General features: G+C 37.3%; 1 protein-coding gene across 7 annotated transcripts in view; it reads right to left on the bottom strand.

The window, feature by feature from the left end:
- Positions 1-23579, bottom strand: part of MALRD1 (MAM and LDL receptor class A domain containing 1) — a 743525-nt gene that overhangs the window by 114566 nt on the left and 605380 nt on the right. For all 7 annotated transcript variants that reach the window (XM_044928177.2, XM_044928178.2, XM_044928176.2 and 4 more), the window contains 2 exons: positions 19978-20179; positions 2165-2428 (listed from right to left, as the gene is read on the bottom strand). In XM_044928177.2, the coding sequence (XP_044784112.2) occupies positions 2165-2428; positions 19978-20179 (466 nt within the window). The remainder of the gene's footprint in view (positions 1-2164; positions 2429-19977; positions 20180-23579) is intronic.

Genomic DNA, 23579 nt, shown 5'->3' on the forward strand with positions numbered 1-23579 from the left:
AGGCCTGGCATGCTGAGGTTTATGGGGTCACAAAGAGTCGGACACAACTGAGCAACTGAACTGAACTGAATGGAGGTTTGTGAATGAATGAATGGCAGTTTATAAAATACCATTCTAAATAAAAAAAGAGCCCATAAAAAAAAGAAAAACTGTTATGCTTTCAATTGTTTAGTAAATTGTCACCATCAGATGACAATCCTGTAATTATTACTCTAGCATTTTGTCCACAATATATTTTCATGCAATTTTCCCTACAGAGCCATAACTCAATAAATATTTTGGAGATGGAAAAGAGCAATCTTTCACAGTACCATCTGTTCCTAATGTACACTTATTTCCCTTTAGGAGCAGAATTCCATATATTACTATCTCATCAAATACCAATTTTCTAACATATGTCTAAAAGTATAAGAATACAGTACCTTCCTATGCTTCTCTTTAAATAGCACTGTTATTTGAAGTCAAATACCATATGACTGTATTGAGCTAAATCTGATTTCTTTTTTATTTTTACTTTTTTAAATTTGGCCAAGCCACGAGGCTTGTGGGATCTTAGTTCCCCAACCAGGGATGGAAACTGCACCTATAGGAGTGAAAGTGCCCATTAATAATCACTGGACCACCAGGGAATTCCTTAACTTAATCTGATTTCTAACAGCCAAATTCCATTAGAGCCTTGATCAGAACAGGGATAAGTATCTTGGCTTCCTCTTCCTCATTTGCCTCTATTTGCCTCTTACTTGCCTCTAAGACAATATTATATGACCTCACAAACTGACTTTACTATAGAAAGAATATACATGTAGGAAATAACAGGGAAATAGAAAGCCAAGGAGAAGAGATTCACTGATTTAAAGCTAAAACCTTTAAACAAACAAACAAACAAACAAAAAAACATACAAAAACTGTCTTTACTTCATTCATCTTCATGCCTTTTGCAATAGATATCATAATTCTGGATGCTCACGCAAAATGGGGCACTGAAATAGCCTTCTATTTTTTTTCCAATACCCTCATCTTACAGTTGCATTCCAAACTTTACTGCTCCAGAAAAAGTGGCCACTAACATAAGGCTTATGGAGCTCTATCACTGCAGCTCATATACAGTGTGATATAACATGAAACCAGACAAAAAATAATTAAATAAAATGCTAGTGGTGCCTTGACTCCACCATGATTATGTGCTCACATTAGAGATTTGTGTAATTTGTGTAATTACTTAATTAACACTAAAGAAAGAAGTTGATGAATGCAGGACTGAGAATTATACATGCATTCTCTCCAATTCTTATAGCTCTGTAAGGCAGGCATAACATGGGTGGTGAGACTGACTCAAATGACTTTCCCCAAATTGTACAGGTAGTAAGTGATGAAGATGAGGTCAAACCAGATGTCCCACTGATTTACTCTGGCATTAACTTTAAAAAAATTTTTTTATTTGTTTATGGCTGTGCTAGGCCTTTGTTGCTGCACGTGGACTTTCTCGAGTTGTGGCGAGTGGGGGCTACTCTCTAGTTGTGCGTGGGCTTCTCCTCACCACGCCTCCTTTTGTTACAGAGCATGGGATCCAGAGCACAGGCTCAGTAGCTACGGTACACAGACTTAGTTGCTCTGTGGCATGTGGAATCTTCCTCGACCAGGGATGGAACCCATGTCTCTTGCATTGGCAGGTAGCTTTTTTATCTATTGTATCACCAGGGAAATCCTGCATTAACTCTTACTGACATAACATCTATCAAGGTCCAGGTCTAAACTCTAATTACATTTATTCACTAAAATGGATATTTCCCCACTTGCTTGTGCCATCTTCATGAACATTTTTAGGGGGAAGAAATTATAATTACATGTCTTTAATCCATCCCCACACACATTTTAAAAACTAATGGATCTGTAAGAGCATCCCCTATATGAATGATTCAGATGCAACTATAAAAAGGAGATTAGACACATCTAACAGAGATTAGTATGACTACAAACAAAATGTTTCCAAAAATGCTACCCTAGGACTGTACACTTTGTTCAGCAACATAGCACAAACAACTTTGTTATTGATGATATGATCATGCTAAGACTCTAGAGAACTTTGTTTTATGTGTCAAGCTCTCTCTATCATTTCCAAACAGCATTTCTTCCCTGGAACACTGAATGAATGAAAATAACTCACAGCAGCCAGATTCGTCTTCATTAAAGTAGCAGTCAGGCACTCCATCACAAAGCAGGAGGGACGGGATACACTCATGGGTAGAGCACTGGAATTCTGTTTGACCACAGAGCTGGGGAAGGGGGCTGATGGGACAATCCATTTCGTCAGATCCATCTGCGCAGTCTTCCTGTCCATTACATTTCCCTGCAAGAGGGACACACTGGACAGCGTAGATACAAGAAAACCAGTCAGCTCCACACAGTGACGGCTGTACTGTGACAAGACCTGCAAAAGAGCAAGTCATCTTCACATTAGGGGAGTTAGCTCTCTGTCCAGTGCTGAAACACTGTAAGATATTTTCAGTGAAACATTTAGCTAATTTAAGTGTTAATTTTCTATTAGGAATAATAAGCACTCTAACATAACAGTCCAACATGATTACAGAATTTAACCTCAGAAACATTTTTATAAAGGGCATCATTACTGTTAAAAAATGACACTTCCCAATTAAAGAGGAAATTGTGATTCATATTCTTAAATTCAACCATCAGATTTTCTTGGAGGAGTAAAAACACTTTTATATGGTAAGTTAGGCTCTTTGAAGGGTTACATTAATAATTTTAGCATTTAAGGAAATTGGCAGTATGTCCTTATTAACTGTTTCTCAGTGACTTCAGCTTGGGGAATTTGGCTCCTGAGAACTTGAGGAGGACTGAGTCACAGAATTGAGGGCTGATATGGTTTTGTCACACTATTCTTCGCCCTTCAATAAAAGTACAATATGTGCAGTCGTGTCAGAAGTAGAGATGAAAGCATAGCTTAAGCCAAGATATCACACTAGTGAGACTCTTCAAGATAATGTGATTCATACCCAACAATCCCATTTTATATATAAGGATACTGAGGCTCATAAAATTTTAGTGTCCAAAGACACAATGTAAGTTTAATGAAGTTTTATCATATGAAACTATTCCACAGCAACGGTTTGAATCAACACTTAAAGCATGAGAGAAGAGTGCCGACTTGCTGCTATTCCTAGAGGTCAGAGAGTATCTGTGAATATACAGGATTGCACTAATCTGCTGGAACATTATTCTTGGAGCAGTCCTTATACTTATCATTTCTGGGACATATGATAATGGGCTAATCAGTATTTTAGGGGGAAAAAATAGCATGTAATGGGGATTGGGAATTCCCTGGGGGTCCAGTGGTAAAGACTTCACCTTCCAATATAAGGCATGTGGATCTGATCCCTGATCAAGGAACTAAGATCCCACATGCCTTGTGGTCAAAAAACCAAAATATAAAACAGAAGCAATAAAGTAACATGGACAATAAAGACTTTAAAAATGGTGGATGTCAAAAAAAATTTCTTAAAAAAAGGAAATAATGGGAACCAGTTCAGAAATACCTTTTTTTTGTGTGTTCGTTACATTTTAAAACTATTATTTATGGATTTTGTAAGAATGCTTTGTTTTAAACATAAGAATGGTGGTGTGAATTCATTTTAGAAATGAAATCTAAAAGTTTCTCTCCCACTCAGTAGTGGTGATATACTCAGAACATATTTAAATTTGAACCCTGTGATGAAAGTCATGAGGGAATTTTTGTTCATAAGAATAAGCATGTTTAAGTGGAGAGGGAAACATGTATGACTCTTAGATGTTTGTATCATGTTTTTATTTAATTATCAGTGCATACAACTGCAGTGTTCCAATGGAAACATTCTGAATGAAAACTTAGAAAGTAAATTGTATTTAAATTTTTATAAATATATATATATATAGCATATATATCTTTTGATATTTAACCATGGTCAAATGAATAATTTCTCTTCATTCTTTTTATTAATCTCACATTGCAGGAATGGCAGACAGCCTTACTTTCATTTTTTTTCTCAAACATTTTATGGACTAAACTTTTATCTTTATAAACTTCCCTCAAGGTAGAACCTCAGCTCAAGGTTGAAAAGGCTGGATAAACTTTTTGCATGTGAAGAAAACCTAGAACTAATATTAGTAATTAACCTATTACTTAGTTAAGCTATAAATCTTTTCGGAAAAAACACGAGGGAAGTAATTTTCTGTATTTCACAAGCTTCTTGACTTATTCAAAATGAAGTATGTGTGCTTTCCTTTATATTTTTGCTTAGATAAGATATGCACAAATAAACTTCTCTCTTGTTTGGAGGCAGCAATTCTGTTAAGTTCTAGAATCATTTCTATCAAAAGATACTCAAACTCACTTGATCTAAGTCCTTCTTTACAGGAAACCTGGTAGGCTTGTATTGTCTCCTGTGGATTCTGTCTTGTATTGTCCAGATTTTTCTTGCAAGGTCAAGGCCCTCATTCCCCCAACTGCTGAGAGGTTACCAGATGATAGCGCACAGCTGTCTACCTCTAGCATCTTCCCTGTAAAGTCACACACCCTTGCAGAGGCTGTTCCTGGCAGAATTTCCAATTGTCACAGTTGACCAGTGGCACTGGAAGGTTGATTATGGGGGAGACAGGTATACACAAACTCTCTGTAATTTTCACCTCATTTTGCTGTGAACCAAAAACTGTTTTAAGAAATAAACTCTGTGTGTACATCTCAGCACCAATATCCCTCAAATCTGTATTCTAGCCTATAACTCATGTTTGATATTTTTCTTTTCAAATTTTCTGTGTTTTAGTTTCTCTAAGTTCCTTTTAAAATCCAGCATTTAAAATTCACTGTATTTAAGTAAGTGTATTTAAGTAAGTGTACCATTGGTCAAGCCACGTGGTCCATTTCTTCCCATGCCCAGTGAGCTGCTTAGTCAGTTGTTTAAAACCAACAGAATTGAGGTGTAAGGCCAGTGAATATACAAGAGAAATGGCACTATTTCAGTCCTAATCCAACTTTGCCTCCTTGAACATGGACGTGATTGTTCATTAAATGTGAGTTACTTTGAGAGAATGTAGCACAATCAGAAAAGGCAATGGATGACTTACAAGCTGGAATCAAGATTGCCAGAAAAATATCAACAACCTCAGATATGCAGATGATACCACTCTAATGGCACAAAAGTGAAGAGGAATTAAAGAGCCCCAATTGGAAAAGATCCTGATGCTGGGAAAGATTGAGGGCAGGAGGAGAAGGAGGTGACTGAGGATGAGATGGCTAGACAGCATCACTAACTCAATGGACATGAATTTGAGCAAACTCCAGGAGATGGCAGAGGACAGGGAAGGCTGGCATGCTGTAGTCCACGGGGTTGCAAAGAGTTGGGCATGGATGAGCAACTGAACAACAAAAGCACAACCAGAGCAAAATAAAACCGACATCCAGAAAGTCAACTGAAATATACCTCCAAGAGTAAAGTGAGAATAGGAAGGATGAAAGGTAAGAAAGAGAAATTGAGGGACATCAGAAATGTTGGTGACGGTGACAGGGGCAGAGAGAGAAAGTGGAAAGAAAGACAGTGCAAGAAAATGTGGATTCATTTTAACAATGTGATTCAGCCTTTAACTTACAGGTGTTCTTCTTATTGCTGTTTAGCCAACACTTCTCAAGCTGTATCTGAGAAGGGGAATTGTGAAGACCTGATACTGTGAAGACTTAGTACAATTGTACACACATACACTCACACACATATTATATCATCTTAGCTTTAGGGGCATGTTTCTCAAATAGATCACAAGTCTAAAGTGGGGTTCAAAAACCAAGGGTATCCCACATTGTGGTTTGCAACTGATTCACAGTCCATGAGGTCGCAAAGAGTTGGACACAATTGAGCGAATTTTACTACTCTTTGCAGGCTGGAGCTGATTGAAGGCATTGTTAACTAACTTTTGCATTCCCAGGAATCAAAGACATTCCTCTCATTACCACATTCCACTTTTTATTGTGCTATGCAGACAGGTACAATTTCTAACATTATGGATATTTCTTTGTTCTCCTAAAATGATGCTCAGTGTCATTGTTCACTTAGTTCGGGTAGTAGCTGAAATACCTTTTTTTAGAGCAATAAACATTATAGACAATATAAAGCAAAAACATTTCATACTGATGATTTACAGTGAAATACAATGTAGCATTCTCATGAATTTCATGTAAATTCAATAAAAGTCTAAAAGTGCCCAAGGAAAATCTCATGGATTTTGATCTTTATGATTAATATGTTTAGTGAAAGCAAAATTGATTGCCTGTTTTGAAGGGAAGGAAAAAATATGCGCAGGGAACTTTAGTTTTAAAGAGCAGGAATTAAGCTTTTGTCAAATCCTGCCATAGTCAATGACATAAATGGTAAAATGCTTATTGTAAAATATGATAGCCAGTTATAAATCGGTAATTCTTTGTCTTTGGCCAATACTTCATTAACAACATTCAAAAATGTTACAGGAAGCTACAAGAGGGGAAGCAGATGATAAACTTTTAACTTGAATTCTGCAGAACTCTTGATTTCAGATCATTTTGAATTAAAATTTAATTTTTATATCTTTGCAAATCACTTCATAAAGTATAAAAATATTTCTTGTTCAATACTTAGCTTTAATGTGGAGTCATAAAAGAATCATTTTTATCTTTTTATATCATTTCAATATTTAATAGTTTAAATATTCCTAGAAAGATGGAATGTGACTTCAGGTTGAACTAAAGAAGATAGAAGAGCCTGACATAAACAGAGCAGTATGGGGAGCACTGGAGTGGGTGATGAATCAGGAGAACTTGGGTGGGTGGTTAGAAAGGCTATACAGAAATGTCAAAAGTCTAACACAGTAAACAAAAATAAAGGAAATTTAAAAATTTGTAAAAGGTGAGTCCAAAGTTTTGAGTTGACCAAAAAGTCTGTTCAGGTTTTTCCATAACATCATATGAAAAATCTGAACAAATTTTTTGGCCAACCCAATAGAAGCTGCTAAGTATTTGAAAAGAGATGCCATATGGAAAGTGATAATTATTTTCAGAGTGAATGGTAGAGCTAGTAAAAGCTAAGGCTAAAATAAAGATAGAAGAATACTAGAAATTAAATTTGTTTTACATTTGAGAAGAGACCACATATCTACATGACACAGAAATCAAGAAAAAGAGTAACAATGATTGAAATTGAAAAAGATAGAAGAGACAAGTTCAAAAGTGATACAGACATACAGATATGCACAGACATACAGATGGCAACTGCAGCCATTAAATTAAAAGATGCTTGCTCCTTGGAAGAAAAGCTATGACAAACTTACACAGCCTATTAAAAAGCAGATACATTACTTTACCAACAAAGGTCCATCTAGTCAAAGCTATGGTTTTTCCAGTAGTCATATATGGATGTGAGAGTTGGATTATAAAGAAAGCTGAGTGCCGAAGAATTGATGCTTTTGAACTGTGGTGTTGGAAAAGACTCTTGAGAGTCACTTGGACTGCAAGGAGATCCAACCAGTCCATCCTAAAGGAAATCAGTCCTGAGTATTCATTGGAATGATTGATGCTGAAGCTGAAGCTCCAATACTTTGGCCACCTAATGTGAAGAACTGATTCATGGGAAAAGATGCTGATGCTGGGAAAGATTGAAGGCAGGAGGAGAAGGGGACGACAGAGGATGAGATGGTTGGATGGCATCACCGATGCACATGAATTTGAGCAAGCTCCAGGTGTTGGTGATGGGAGGCCTGGTGTGCTACAGTCCATGGGGTTGCAAAGAGTCAGACATGACTGAGCGACTATACTGAACTGAACAGATTAGCACTGATAAATGCATATATGTACTTTTGTGTAACAACTGTGTGTATGGATATATGTGCACATGCACTACACCCAGAGGCAGGTTATTTGAAACCATGAAGCTCTTTGCTAGTGACAGAAAGGCTGGAGGAGAGACCCACGGCAGTGGATGTTGGGTTACCTACAACATGAGGTTGTGATGGAGCCGCTCTCTCCCCAGCACACAAAGGCTGGATGTGAGAGAAAATAAAAAACACATTTTCCATACTGGGGAAAATCAAGAGCTGAAGGAGCAGAACATATTAAGAGGTCCTCTAAAGAGTTATCATTTTTACCCAACATCAGTATTTGCCACAATGATAGCCAATAGCTTCCTAACTATAAATAGTGATTCCACTGCAAATGTCTGAAACTGCATAAATGAAGAATTTTCTGCCTACTTATACCCTTCAATAATCTAAAACATATGTGAATGTGGAAACATGCATAAAATATGGAATGCTAGAACAGTTGTTGGTCATTCCTTTCTTGTCATGAAGCCTGGAACCCAGAGAGAGACCCCAGTGGATAAGAGATAAATTCCTCTCTTACCATCTCCAGATGGTGCTATACTATACTTCTTGGTCTGCCATATCTATGCTGGTGTGGCCTCTTTTGTATGCACTGTTGGGCCAGGTAAAGTACTTGCTTTAATGTAATGCTACTGTTCACTGATAGCTCTAGTTCCATATTAACTAAATTTTATTTAATAGTCAAAGAATTCCCCAAATGTTAAACTCTTGACTTCTATATTAGGGCCAATATTATTAAGTACACTCCCCTTTTAATCCATGCTTTACACTGCTTCAAATATATATTTCCCAAAAGAAGAATCCTGCTCAAAAAGGGTTCTTCAATGTCTGACACAATGAAGTCCACTGTCCTAATAAGATAAAGGTCCACCGTCCTGTGGTTATTCAGTGACTTAACTTCTGGTTCAGCCTCACCAGTGCTCTCCCATTAAGCCTAAAATTGCAGAGGAAATACTGACTCTCTTTCAGTTATGACTGTATTGTACTCTGCCAATTATGACTGTATTTTACTCTTTGACTATTTCAATTATGACTGTATTGTACTCTTTGGGCTTCCCTGGTGGCTCAGATGGTAAAGAATCCACCTGTAACATGGGAGACCTGGGTTTGATTCCTGGGCTGGGAAGATCACCTGGAGGGAGGGAATGGCAACCCATCCCAGTATTCTTGCCTGGAGGATACCCATGGACAGAGAAGCCTGGTGGGCTACAGTCCATGGGGTCACAAAGAGTCAGACACTACTGAATGACTAAGCACAATACTCTTTGTCAGTTGAGGTGAGGCAGAGAAGAGAATGCTGTTGTCATTCCTGTAAGTGGGAAGGTTTTCACTTATAATTATGAGAGGGTGTCTTGGCATCAATCAATTATTACATCTTTGTTTCAGTGTAGAAGGGTTGAGATGGAGAGTAGAAAGCTGTTTCTTTAACACACTCTACAAATACACACAATTGAAGGAAATCTAAGAGTCTCAGGCAATCTGTCTGTGAGGGAACTTTGCTGAATTTCTTACCTACTTTGGGGACTTTCTACATGTCCCAAGAAAGTCAAAGGAGAGAGGCAGATTCCAAGATGAAGATATGGAGGTGGGCAGTACAGACGACCAGTCAGGAGTTAAATATGGTGGTCTTTTAGAGATCTCCCAGCTGTACTGTCATGACTGCCTCTATGATCCAAGAGAAAGTGGTGGGGATAGCCCATAACTTTTAGTTAACAGGGCCTTGGCTCTAAGCACAAAGACAAATACCTCCAGCTATGTTTAACTTACTATTAACTTCGGAGGAATAGGAATGAATAACTTTCTCTAAAGTTTAGAGTGTTCTATACGATTGAATTACTATTAATTTTAAAATCACATAATTTGAAGACTAATTTCTGTCTTTCTAATAAACTCATTTAAAATGTACAGCTATATACCTGAAACTAATACAACATTGTAAAATAAAATTTTAAAAGTTAAACTAATCTTTTAAGTCAAAAAGAACTAGTAGAAATAGTACTTCATTCGTTGCTTAATGACAAAAATTGATTTATTGCGAAGATTAAAAAATGATTATTTTAAAGTGCGTTGGATTCTTTTGCTCCATGTGGAATTCTATAGGAGGCATGCCTATTTAACATACCTTAGTTACATTTTAATCATAAACAGCAGAATGGGCAAAATGCAAGATCTGGATATTTTAGAACTTGAACTGACTTATCAATTATCTCCATCCAACAGAGAAGACCAACTATGGGTCTATTATTCCTTTATACCTTTTTCTAATAAAAAACTGCTTATTTCTCTAACCTCATATTTTTTATTTTGAGGAAGTTCATATTAGTGAAAATGATAACTCATATATGTAAACCCATTTCTTTACTCTTTGTTAAGACAAGAAAGTTGTTTTTTATTTTCTATTTTCCTATTTAAAAGAGTGGTCAGTCTTTGCTGAGTAAAATGTTCTCACATGCCAGTAAGATGCTATCAGAAAAACGGTCATTCTGTTGAAGTCACTTGTTTTCAATGAAAAGAAAAAAAGCTTTTCTTAAAATAGATTTCTTAGTGAATGAGTGTCACTTTCTTATTCTATTTCTTGGGCAACAGACAAACACCCTTGTTTTCGTAGATCTGAATGTTTTCCAGATAACAGCATATGTGTTCCAGGGAATAAGGAGACCTGTAATAGAAACAGACTTAAATAGCCCAAGAGAACTAAACAGGCCCAGACTGACCTTGGCTATTGAAAAACTCCCAGAATCCCTCAGATACACTTGGCTTGGTAAAACATTTGGTCTACTAAGTATTTCCAAGTAAAAAGAAAAGAGTCAGCAAAGGTTATGATCATTTTCAAACTGACTGTGCAGTAGAGAAATAACAATCTCCATATTTTATTTTAAATATACATATATTTATATACTATGGTACAAAATATATATGATTATGTGGTAAACATCATTTTTCACATAAGAGCATTCACCTTTAAGACAGAGTGTTGAGACAGTGAAGTGTGGTTTATTGTTATGTTCAATACGAGGCACTTGTCAAATCCAGGCTAATGGAGTATGGTTCCTACTGGGACTGATTTTTCCATGGTTGTCATTTGGATTTCTTGCCCCTAACTCAACAGAATTCCTTCCAGTCTGAGGATCAGCAGGAAATCAAGTAAGAACCACCTCATAGTACAACAGACAAGCTCCTCCAAATGTAGTTAAGAGGGAATCCAGATTTTACTCCTATAAGTTGGCTTGGTATTAGCTTTTAATGTCATTTTTCTGGTTCCTGTGTTTTTCCCTTCTAATCTAATGTCCTTTCTGGGAATAAAGAGGAATTATTCTATTATTTGACAGACTGTGAGGACTTCACAACCCACAGTAACAGATTTAAAACATAATAATATTCTATAAACCAGTAAGTGAATCAGAATGAACAGACAATAATTTTCCTTCAGCTTTTTGTACATTCATTATTATTCCTTTAAAGATTAGGCCCATGAATGACTCACTGAATCAGTATTATAAAACGGACCCATGTATTAAAACTATGGTTTAAATTATTTATCTACAGTTGCTATGATACCACTTCTTATATAAAATGGATATCTACTCTATATCATATACTTTTTTCAAATTTATATTTTTATCCATCATCCTAAAATTAAAGATCACTTACACACAACAAAATTTTCTTTAAAAAATAAGATAATGGAAATTTTTCAATGTAGAGGAACTAAAAGTAACAGAAAATAAGCTACACATACCACAAAATACTATGCAAGATATATTACAGGAGAGCTGCAAATTTAAGTCTAAGACAATCTGGAACAGAGTTTATCTTTCTGCTGGGAATATCAAGGATAAATTCAAGGATAATAAGACGGTTTTGCTCTGCCCTAGAAAGTGAAAAAGGATTTTAACAAGAGGAGATAAAGGACAGGGCATTCCCAGTCTGAGAAGTGGTAAGATTAAAGTCAATGAGATGAAAGGAGAAAATATAGGAAAATATAGGACAAGACTAGAGAAAGGCAAGAGGTCCTGTTTTAAGGGATCATTTTAGAACCAGAATCACACAGCTAGCCAGGAGCTGCAATAAAGGGTAAGCAGTGTATTTAGCAGGCAACTGAGAGTCTCTAAGTATTTTTCTTCTTCTTTATAGCTGGTCTGAGTTACTATATTTTGATTAGTCTCAGTTTTATTTCCTCTCTCACCACTGGCATACAGATAGATAATTTATTGTTTCTGGTCAACCATATAAATTGAACCATATGGTTACAGAATATTCAGGCTTGATTATAAATTTTTTTAAAGAAGTAGAGGAATGGTGATCATCCAGGTGATGGATGATGTGGAAATTAGAAATGAAAGAGTAACTTACAAGACTCTGAAGCATGGGCATTTGACTAGGGCTTGGTCAATAGTATGCTTCCAATCAGTTCTTTTAATTTTGTGGGAAAGAGAAAGGCACAATTAGAGAATACTCATAATGATGGCAGGCAAGTAGACAGGTCAGCTCTGAAGGAAGTATTCATAGGCAGTGGAATTAGGCAGTTTCACTCACTTTCTGCTCATTTTTCTTAGACTCTTAGTTTTACATTTAATTTTTGGACTAATCTAATATTCTTTCAATAAACTTATTTTCTGCCTTTTAAGTTAGCCTAAGTCAGATACTGTTGCTTGCAATAAAAAAGAAAAATCTTTCTGTTGCTATGGTAAGAAAACTGCAAGAAATACTTTTCTGTTTCATCCACCTCATTAGAACTGATTCAAATGTATTCTTTTTAATGGCTGAGTAATACTCCATTGTGTATATGTATCATAGCTTTCTTATCAATTCATCTGCTGATGGACATCTAGGTTGCTTCCATGTCCTGGCTATTATAACTTACACTATAGTAGGGACTAGAACATTAAGTTGATCATTATGTGGAGTAAATTAGACAAATCGGGTATGCAGCCATAAGAGAGATTCTGATGAGTCATAAGAAGCCCTTGAACTAGAGTTTGAGCAACAAAAGGGAACTGGGGGGTGGGGGGTGGGGTGGGGGAAGAAGGTGAAGTCTATAGAATATGCTGCCTGAGGCATGCTTGGAATAAGCAAATGGAGTAAAAAATACTGGTTTCAAAGTGAATATTTGAGGAAAAAAAAAGGCACTAAAATATTGATAATACCCTTTATGGCTATTCATAACCAAGACATTCTGGGGTTTTGAAAATATCAACTGATACAAATGCTATAAATATCCTTATGATAGGGTAAGTTTTCAGTAGCAATATTCTGGATACATTATGTGAAATAGATATGCCCATTCTTTGCCCTGACTTTGCACTCCAGGATGTCTGGCTCTAGGTGAGCGATGACACCATCATGGTTATCTGGGTCATGGAAATCTTTTTTGTATAGTTCTGTGTATTCTTGCCACCTCATCTTAATATCTTCTGCCTCTGTTGAGTCCATACAATTTCTGTCCTTTATTGTGCTCATCTTTGCATGAAATGTTCCCTTGGTATCTCTAATTTTGTTGAAGAGATCCCTAGTCTTTCCCATTCTACTGTTTCCCTCTATTTCTTTGCACTGATCACTTAGGAAGGCTTTCTTATCTCTCCTTGCTATTCTTTGGAACTCTGCATTCAAATGGGTATATCTTTCCTTTTCTCCTTTACCTTTTGCTTCTCTTCTTTTCTCAGCTATTTGTAAGGCTTCCTCAGATAACCATTTTGCCTTTTTGCTGGAGTACGAGGTCAAGTGGGACTTAGGAAGCAACACTATGAACAAAGCTTGGAGGTGATGGAATTCCAACTGAGCTATTTCAAATCCTAAAAGATAATGCTATTAAAGTGCTGTACTCAATATGCCAGCAAATTTGGAAAACTCAGCAGTGGCCACAGGAAGAGAAAAGGTCAGTTTTCATTCCAATCCCAAAGAAAGGCAATGTCAAAAAATGTTCAAATTACTGCACAACTGCATTCATCTCACACGCTAGCAAAGAAATGCTCAAAATTATCCAAGCTAGGATTCAATAGTACATGAACAGTGAACTTCCAGATATTCAAGCTAGATTTAGAAAAGGCAGAGGAACCAGAGATCAAATTGCCAACATCTGTTGTATCATCAAAAAAGCAAGAGAGCTCCAGAAAAACATCTACTTTTGCTTTCTTGACTATGCTAAAGCCTTTGATTGTGTAGATCACAACAAACTATGGATAATTCTTAAAGAGATGGGAATATCAGACCACCTTACCTGCCTCCTGAGAAATCTGTATGTAGGTCAAGAAGCAACAGTTAGAACTGGACATGGAACAATGGACTGGTTCCAAATTGGAAAGGAATACACTGAGGCTGTATATTGTCACCCTGCTTATTTAACTTACATGCAGAGCACATCATCCAAAATGACAGGCTGGGTGAAGCACAAACTAGAATCAAGACTACAGGCAGAATATCAGTAACTTCAGATATGCAGATGACACAAAACTTATGACAGAAAGCAAAGAAGAACTAAAGAGCCTCTTGATGAAAGTGAAAGAGGAGAATGAAAAAGTTGGCCTAAAACTCAACATCCAAAAAACTAAGATCATGGCATCAGGTCCAATCACTTCATGACACATAGATGGGAAACAATGGAAACAGTGGGAGGCTTTATTTTCTTGGTCTCCAAAATCACTGCAGATGGTGACTGCAGTGATGAAATTAAAAGATGCGTGTTCCTTTGAAAAAAAACTGTGACTAATTTAGACAGCTTGGAGAATTTTGAGCATTACTTTACTAGCGTGTGAGATGAGTACAATTGTGCGGCAGTTTGAGCATTCTTTGGCATTGCCTTTCTTTGGGATTGGAATGAAAACTGACCTTTTCCAGTCCTGTGGCCACTGCTGAGTTTTCCAAATTTGCTGGCATATTGAGTGCAGCACTTTCACAGCATCATCTTTCAGGATTTGAAATAGCTCAACTGAAATTCCATCACCTCCACTAGCTTTGTTTGTAGTGATGCTTTAATCTGTATGCAGGTCAGGAAGCAACAGTTAGAACTGGACATGGAACAACAGACTGGTTCCAAATAGGAAAAGGAGTACGTCAAGGCTGTATATTGTCACCCTGCTTATTTAACTTATATGCAGAGTACATCATGAGAAACGCTGGGCGGGAAGAAGCACAAGCTGGAATCAAGATTGCTGGGAGAAATATCAATAACCTCAGATATGCAGATGACACCATCCTTATGGCAGAAAGTGAAGAAGAACTAAAAAGCTTCTTGATGAAAGTGGAAGAGGAGAGTGAAAAAGTTGGCTTAAAGCTCAACATTCAGAAAACGAAGATCATGGCATCCGGTCCCAGCACTTCATGGGAAATATATGGGGAAACAATGTCAGACTTTATTTTTTGGGGCTCCAAAATTACTGCAGATGGTGACTGCAGCCATGAAATTAAAAGACGCTTACTCCTTGGAAGGAAAGTTAGGACCAACCTAGATAGCATATTCAAAAGCAGAGACATTACTTTGCAAAAAAAGGTTCGTCTAGTCAAGGCTATGGTTTTTCCTGTGGTCATGTATGGATGTGAGAGTTGGACTGTGAAGAAGGCTGGTGCCAAAGAATTGATGCTTTTGAACTGTGGTGTTGTAGAAGACTCTTGAGAGTCCCTTGGACTGCAAGCAGATCCTACCAGTCCATTCTGAAGGAGATCAGCCCTGGGATTTCTTTGGAAGGAATGATGCTAAAGCTGAAACTCCAGTACTTTGGCCACCTCATGCGAAGAGTTGACTCATTGGAAGACTCTGATGCTGGGAGGGATTGGGGGCAAGAGGAGAAGGGGATGACAGAGGATGAGATGGCTGGATGGCATCACTGACTCGATGGACGTGAGTTTGAGTGAACTCCGGGAGTTGGTGATGGACAGGGAGGCCTGGCGTGCTGCGATTCATGGGTTGCAAAGAGTCGGACATGACTGAGCGACTGAACTGAACTGAACTGAACCTGGACAGCATATTAAAAAGTAGAGACATTACTTTGCCAACAAGTATGTCTAGTCAAAGCCATTGTTTTTCCAGTAGTCATGGATGGATGTAAGAGTTGGACAATAAAGAAAGCTGAGCACTGAAGAATTGGTGCTTTCAAATTGTTGTGTTGGAGAAGACTCTTGAGAGTTCCTTGGACAGCAAGGAGAACAAACCAGTCAGTCCTAAAGGAAATGAGTCCTAAAAATTCACTGGAAGGACTGATGCTGAAGCTGAAGTTCCAATAATTCGGCCACATGGTGCAAAGAACTGACTTCATTAGAAAAGACACTGATGCTTGGAAAGTATGAAGGCAGGAGGAGAAAGGGATGACAGAGGACAAGATGGTTGGATGGCATCACCAATTCAATGGACATGAGTTTGAGTGAGCTCTAGGCATTGGTGATGGACAGGGCAGCCTGGTGTGCTGCAGTCTATGGGTTCGCAAAGAGCCAGAACAACAGCAAGTGAACTGAACTGATTCTTTGCCCTGGACCACAGCTGTGGTCTTCACTCCTGTGTGGTGTTGGTAGGAAGCAAACACCATTAACAGTGAGGATCCTTCCTCTGAAGTGTGTGTAGAGCAGCCTATGTAAAGAACAAGACGGCATGCTTTTCTTCTTAAACCCACCAACCTGCAGTGATGTCATACTGGTAAATTAAAATTAACCTTGCTGGAGAATCGACACCAAGGAAATAGGAAAATGCTACACATGGGGCTTTTTTATCCTCTTGAGAACTAGCTTACCAGCACACCACTGAATATTTCTAAGGAATATTCATTGATGGCTCAATAAACCACTTCTCTACGCCTGATGCTGCCTTCAAGTCAAATGAAACTGTCTTAGAACCATAGTTTAGAGCTAAGAGAGTTTCAATTACATTTACTACTATCTTAAGCTTCCAAGGATGCATTGCTATCCCAATATGTCCTTAGATATTAAACTTCTGGAGAGCTGGCAGTAATATTATAGGCACATATGACTTTTCAATCTAAATTCAGGGCAGCACACAGTAGATTCACAACAAACTTTAGTTACATGGGATTCCCTGGTAGCTCAGCTCATAATCTGCCTGCAGTGCAGGAAACCTCAGTTTGATTCCTGAGTCAGGAGGATTCCCTGGAGAAGGGAGCGGCTACCCACTCCAGTATTCTGCCCAGGAAAATTCAATGGACTGTATAGTCCATGAGGTCACAAAGAGTTGGATGCAACAGAGCAACTTTCCCTTCACTTTTGGTTAAATGAAGGGCAGACTTACTCAAGTTTACAAACACAGCAAGTAATGAGAAGTCTTCTATGTCTTCCCGCAATGACATTTCTGCTCTAACTCCTGGACCCTCTGAACTGCCTCATCATTCTCTCTGGACTGTCTTCTTTTCTAGATCATTTTCTATCCCTTTCTTCTGCTTTCCTGATCCTCTTTTACAAATCCCATCCCATATGATCATAAGAAAGTAGAATTAAAAGAGAGAGAAGACACTGTTTATTTCATCTCCCTGGTAATATAACATGATCTAAGGAGTTTAAATTTCTTTGAAAATTATATAAGAGTTTGGTAATACAGTCATGATTTAGACTCATGTCTCCAAATTTTTAGTATAATTGTTATCTTTCTACCTCTCAATACAGTCACACAGAGTACATTGGACAATTCACACAGCTCTGTCTATCGCTGTCTCTTACTTTTTCCAAAACAAGAGTTAGAGAATAAGACTGGAGGCAGAGTTCATTGTTGGTAGTGAAGAGGGGTATCATATAAATTCAGCTGAGGACTTTTACTTATTCATCTTTTCATTTGACATATTTATTGTTTATTCATAGGACATGTTTATTGAGTATCTCCTATTTAACAGGTCTCCTCTAGGCATATAGAATACATCACTGGAGATAATATAAATGATGAAGATGATGAAAACAGACAAATATTTCCATTTTTAAATAATTTGCCTTCAAGAGAATATACCAGTCCTGGAAATGCTCCAGAGTAATACTCTCTGTTCACATCCAGAGATGGGAAAAAAGAAGAAAAATCTCTATTCAAGAATGAGGTGAGAGCTACTGTCATTTAGCAGTGATAATATAAACAAGGAGAACTTGTGGCTGCCTATTCCCCATGAATTCCTTATGAATTTCATTATTTTGTTTGGCACCTTGCTAGTTGCTGTCATTTTATATTTACCAAGTCAAGTTAAAAGGGATGCCCCAGGATAACATTTCTTTTTTTTGGAATTGCATTCACTCCCCGAAGATCTATTTTCTTTCAATTTAACGACAACAACAACAACAACAACAACAAAATGTAGCTGGAAAGATTGTTCAAAAAGAAGAACTAAAAAAGCCCAAAGTTAGTGGAAGGAAGGGAATACCAAAGATTAGAGCAGAAATAAATAAAATAGAGACTAAAAGCACAATAGAAAAGATTAGTGAAATCAAGAGCTGGTTCTTTGAAATGATAAACAAAATGACAAATCTTTAGCTAGACTCACCAAGGAAAAGAGAGGACTCAGATAAAATCATATATGAAAGAGGGGATGTTATACCTGGTAACACAGAAATACAAAAGATAATAAGAGACTACTACATGCAATTATACACCAGATAAATTGGACAATCTAGAGGAAATGGATTGATTCTCAGTAACACAATCTTCCAAGACTGGTTCAGGAAGAAATAGAAAATCTGAGCTGATGGATGCTAGTAAAGAGATTGAATCAGCAATTAAAAACCTTCCAACACACCAAAGTCCAGCATAAGAAGGCTTCACAGGTGAGTTCTACAAAACATTCAAATAAGAACTAATATCAGTACTTGTCAAACTCTTCCAAAAACAGAAGAGGAGAGAACACTTTCAAACTCATTCTGTGAGGTCAGAATTATATACATAAACAAAATAAGGACACTATAAGGAAAGAAAATTACAAGTCAATATTCCTGATGAAAATGAATGAAAAATCTTCAATGAAATATTAGCAAACCAAATTAAACAACACATTATAAAGGTTGTACGTAATGATCAACTGGGATATCTTCTAGGGATGGAAGGATTACTGAAAATCTGAAAGTGAGTCATTGTGATACACCATATTAACAGAATAAAGGATAAAAATCATATGATCATCTCCATAAATGCATAAAAGGCATTTGGCAAAATCAACATCCATTTCTCGATAAGAATTTTCCCAAAGAAAATATAGAAGAAATGTACATCAACATAATAAAGTCCATAGAAGACAAAGCCGCAGCTGATGTTATACCTAATGATGAAAAGATAAACACTTTACCTCCAAAAAAGACCAGGAACAAGACAAGGATGCACATTCTGTCTACTTTTATTCGATATAATATTGAAGTCCTAGCCATAGCAATCAGGGGGAAAAAAAAGTAAATGGCATCCACATTGGAATGGAAGAAGTAAAACTGTTATTATTTGCAGGTAACGTGATAGTATACATAGAAAACCCCGTAGACTTCACCAAAAAATTCCCTGTTGGAAACAATAAATAAATGCAGCAAAGTTGCAGCATACAAAATTAATGGACAGTTTGAAAGCAATGACCTTACTCTCTAATGTTGATAAAGTGAAGGATTTATATGAGAACAAATAGCCACTTAAGTGGAAGCATCTTAAACATCAGAAACTCAGATTTTTGTTAAAGGTATGATTTCTTAGAAAAGGAGTTAATTACAAGACTTTTTTTTCCTTGATGCAATAGAATAAGAGTTCTAGATTGTAATGTAGAAACAGAAGGGGAAAAGTTAATCTGGATGGAAAAGACAGGTGAGCAGAAGAGTCTTTGGGCAGTTGCTGTGAACCTTTGTAAATTAAAAGAAAAAATAAGACAACAAAGCTATATTGAGAAAACTAAATTTTCTCTGGGTTTCTTAAAGAACTTTAGTCAAAGCTACTTTGTTGCCTAGAGGGCATGGAAATTTCATGATAAAGTTTCACGGAGAGAAAAACTTTACCTCCAGCTGTGTCTACTGCTCTTTCTACAATGTATGAGTAAGACTGGGCATGAAAAGAAATGCAATTCCTCAGAAATTCCCAATTCTTTTATATTTAGATATCTAAAACAATCTTTGTACAGCCCATTTTCAGAAGGAATTGCTTACCTCCAAATACACATTCTGGGGTAAAAGAGATGTCATCAAGAGCGATAAAGATGTTCTCTTTTCCACTCAAATCAGCTTCAAATGCCACTTTAAATGGACTGTTACTTGAAAGAGGAACATGTCCGTACATCCAACCAGTTCGTTTATTGCCAATCACTGACCACATGAGGATGTTTAGTCCAGATTCATCAACAGTATACACCTAACAACAGGGAAGAAAACAAACAGAAAAAAATCAACTCTTTGAGGTTTAGGTATTAGAGGAACACAGATGTCCAGGTTGTCAATGAAAGAATGGAGTCTGGCTTGTGACAACCCAATAACAATACTTCTCTGTATATAAAAGCATGGTTGCCTATGGATGTTATATTTTCTTTGGTGAATCAGACCTTTGTTTAGGTCTGATTTCTGTGTACCAACTTAGATATGGGCCCAAAGTGTAACTATTTCAAGTCTCTAAAAAGCTGGCGGAGGGGTGCAACCAGAATTTCTCACCACTTAAAAAAAAAAAAAAAGAAAGAAAGAAAGAAAACAAAAAAACATGGAACAACAGACTGGTTCCAAACCGGGAAAGGAATACTTCAAGGTTGTATATTGTCACCCTGCTTATTTAACTTATATGCAGAGTACATCATGAGAAATGCTGGACTGGTGGACAAACATCCACAGGTGAAAAAAACCCACAAAACTGACTGTTCCCAGCAGAATTCTGGAATAACTGTAAGAGATGGACAGCATAGAGAAGAAGCACAACCTGGAATCAAGATTGCTGGAAGAAATATCAATAATCACAGATATGCAGATGATACCACCTTATGGCAGAAAACAAGGAAGAACTAAAGAGCCTCTTGATGAAAGTGAAAGAGGAGAGTGAAAAAGTTGGTTTAACACTCAACATTCAGAAAATTAAGATCATGACATCTGGTCCCATCACTTCATGGCAAATAGATGGGGCAAACAATGGAAACAGTGGCGGACTTTATTTTTGGGGGCCCCAAAATCACTGCAGATGGTGACTGCAGCCATGAAATTAAAAGATGCTTGCTCCTTGGAAGAAGAGTTATGACCAACCTAGACAGCATATTAAAAAGCAGAGATGTTACTTTGCCAACAAAGGTCTGTCTAGTCAAAGCTATGGTTTTTCCAGTAGTCATATATGGATGTGAGAGTTGGACTATAAAGAAAGTTGAGCTTTCGATGCTTTTGAACTGTGGTGTTGGAGAAGACTCTTGAGAGTCCCTTGGACTGCAAAGAGATCCAACCAGTCCATCCTAAAGGAAATCAGTCCTGAATATTCATTGGACGGACTGATGTTGAAGCTGAAACTGCAATACTTTGGCCACCTGATGTGAAGAACTGACTCACTGGAAAAGACCCTGATGATGGGAATGATTGAAGGCGGGAAGAAAAGGAGACAACAGAGGATGAGATGGTTGGATGGCATCACTGACTCAATGGGCATAAGTTTGAGTAAGCTCTGGGAGTTGGTGATGGACAGGGAAGTCTGGTGTGCTGCAGTCCACGGGGTCACAAAGAGTCGGACCCAACTGAGCAACTGAATTGAACCTAACTACAACATTAATTTCACATTCTTTGAAAGAGACAGACTATTTAGGAGTAATCAGAATTAAAGTGCCTCTTAATATCAGAATGACCTATGTAGCATTCAATGTTAGCCTGGTACCTCTAAGTTTTGTTTTTTTTTTTAATCCCAATTAGTAATATCACTGTACAGACTACCTTCAAAATGGCTTCAAAGGATCTTCCCTCAAAGGAAGGAAGTTTTAGACTGTAAAACAACAAACAGGAAAAAAAATGAAATTATTATTTGATTTACTTTTTTAGTGTATTCTGAAGAATTGTAAATATTTGGAAAAACGGTTTCTGGTTCTGATGGCTAACTAAAACATACATTTATCTATACACCTCAAAAATGTTTCCATCCACAGAAACACTGGAAAATTAGGAGCACATCTACCAATGTACAAAAATGGTAAGTTCTTTCTGGAAGTTTTAAATTAAATGCAAACTGTTGGTTGAAATTACATAAACAAAGCTGAGGAATTTGCAAACATCCACAGGTGAAAAAAACCCACAAAACTGACTGTTCCCAGCAGAATTCTGGAATAACTGTAAGAGATGGACAGCATAGAGAAGAATCTATGCATGTGTCACCAGCTTATAATTAATCAAAGAATTCCATGAAAAGCCCGGTCATTCATTATGTTAGGAGTTATTGATGCAGACTTGCATACCTAGAACACACAGGTTGGGTATATACTGCTGGAGAAAGTATTTTGTTATGGTGGCCATGAGCAGAGCAAACTAATGAACACATTAAACAAAAAGAATTCAATATAGTGGACTGCACAGGGATTAAGATTGAGGGTAGGAGGAGAAGGGGGCCACAGAGGATAAGACCGTTGGGTGGATTATCAACTCAATGGACATGACTTCGAGCAAACTCTGAGAGACAGTGAAGGACAGGGAAACCTGGTATGCTGTAGTCCATGGGGTCACAAAGAGTCAGACATGACTGAGCGACTGAACAACAACAATAGGGATTAATAAAGAGTAGTGAGCAAAGACCATGCTCTTTGATAATTATCATTGATAATTATATACTGATGATGTCTAAGGAATTTTAAAGAATACAATTGCCAGGAAAGTAGATGACATTTACAACATGCACCTAACTTTAGTAAGTCATAGAGCTGTTTGAGAGGGTTAGTTTAGGTCAATAAAATTTTGCCAAAGGTCTTTTTTTTTTTATTTGTGGGACAGGTAGTTTAAAGTATGCAATTAATTTTCAACAAAAATGGATAAATATTTTATAGAGATTTACTAAAAAATAAGTGTCCACTTTACAGAAAAAAATATAGCAATTAGAATGTAGAAACAGGGAATAAGAAGTAAAGGATGTATAATCAATCTAAATGAAGACAGAGCTAACATGGTAAATAATGAAACAAACAAACAGACAAATAGAAAATGTACACAAAAAATGGTTTGTATAGATGCAAAAGAACTGCACTGATTTATAAAATCTTAGATTACACAAAAAAAAAAAAATCCAGCCATAAGCTGTTTATAACTGATGTTCAGCTCAGTTCAGTAGCTAAGTTCAGTTCAGTTCAGTTCAGTCGCTCAGTCATGTCAAACTCTTCGTGACCCCATGAATCGCAGCACGCCAGGCCTCCCTGCCCATCACCAACTCCCGGAGTTCACTCAGACTCACGTCCATCGAGTCAGTGATGCCATCCAGCCATCTCATCCTCTGTCGTCCCCTTCTCCTGCCTCCAATCCCTCCCAGCATCAGAGTCTTTTCCAATGAGTCAACTCTTCGCATGAGGTGGCCAAAGTACTGGAGTTTCAGCTTCAGCATCATTCCCTCCAAAGAAATCCCAGGGCTGATCTCCTTCAGAATGGACTGGTTGGATCTCCTTGCAGTCCAAGGGACTCTCAAGAGTCTTCTACAACACCACAGTTCAACAGCATCAATTCTTCGGCGCTCAGCCTTCTTCACAGTCCAACTCTCACATCCATACATGACCACAGGAAAAATATAACCACCATAGCCTTGACTAGACGGACCTTTGTTG

This window comes from Bubalus bubalis, chromosome 14, assembly GCF_019923935.1.
Source record: "Bubalus bubalis isolate 160015118507 breed Murrah chromosome 14, NDDB_SH_1, whole genome shotgun sequence".
NCBI classification, from domain to species: Eukaryota; Metazoa; Chordata; class Mammalia; order Artiodactyla; family Bovidae; genus Bubalus; species Bubalus bubalis.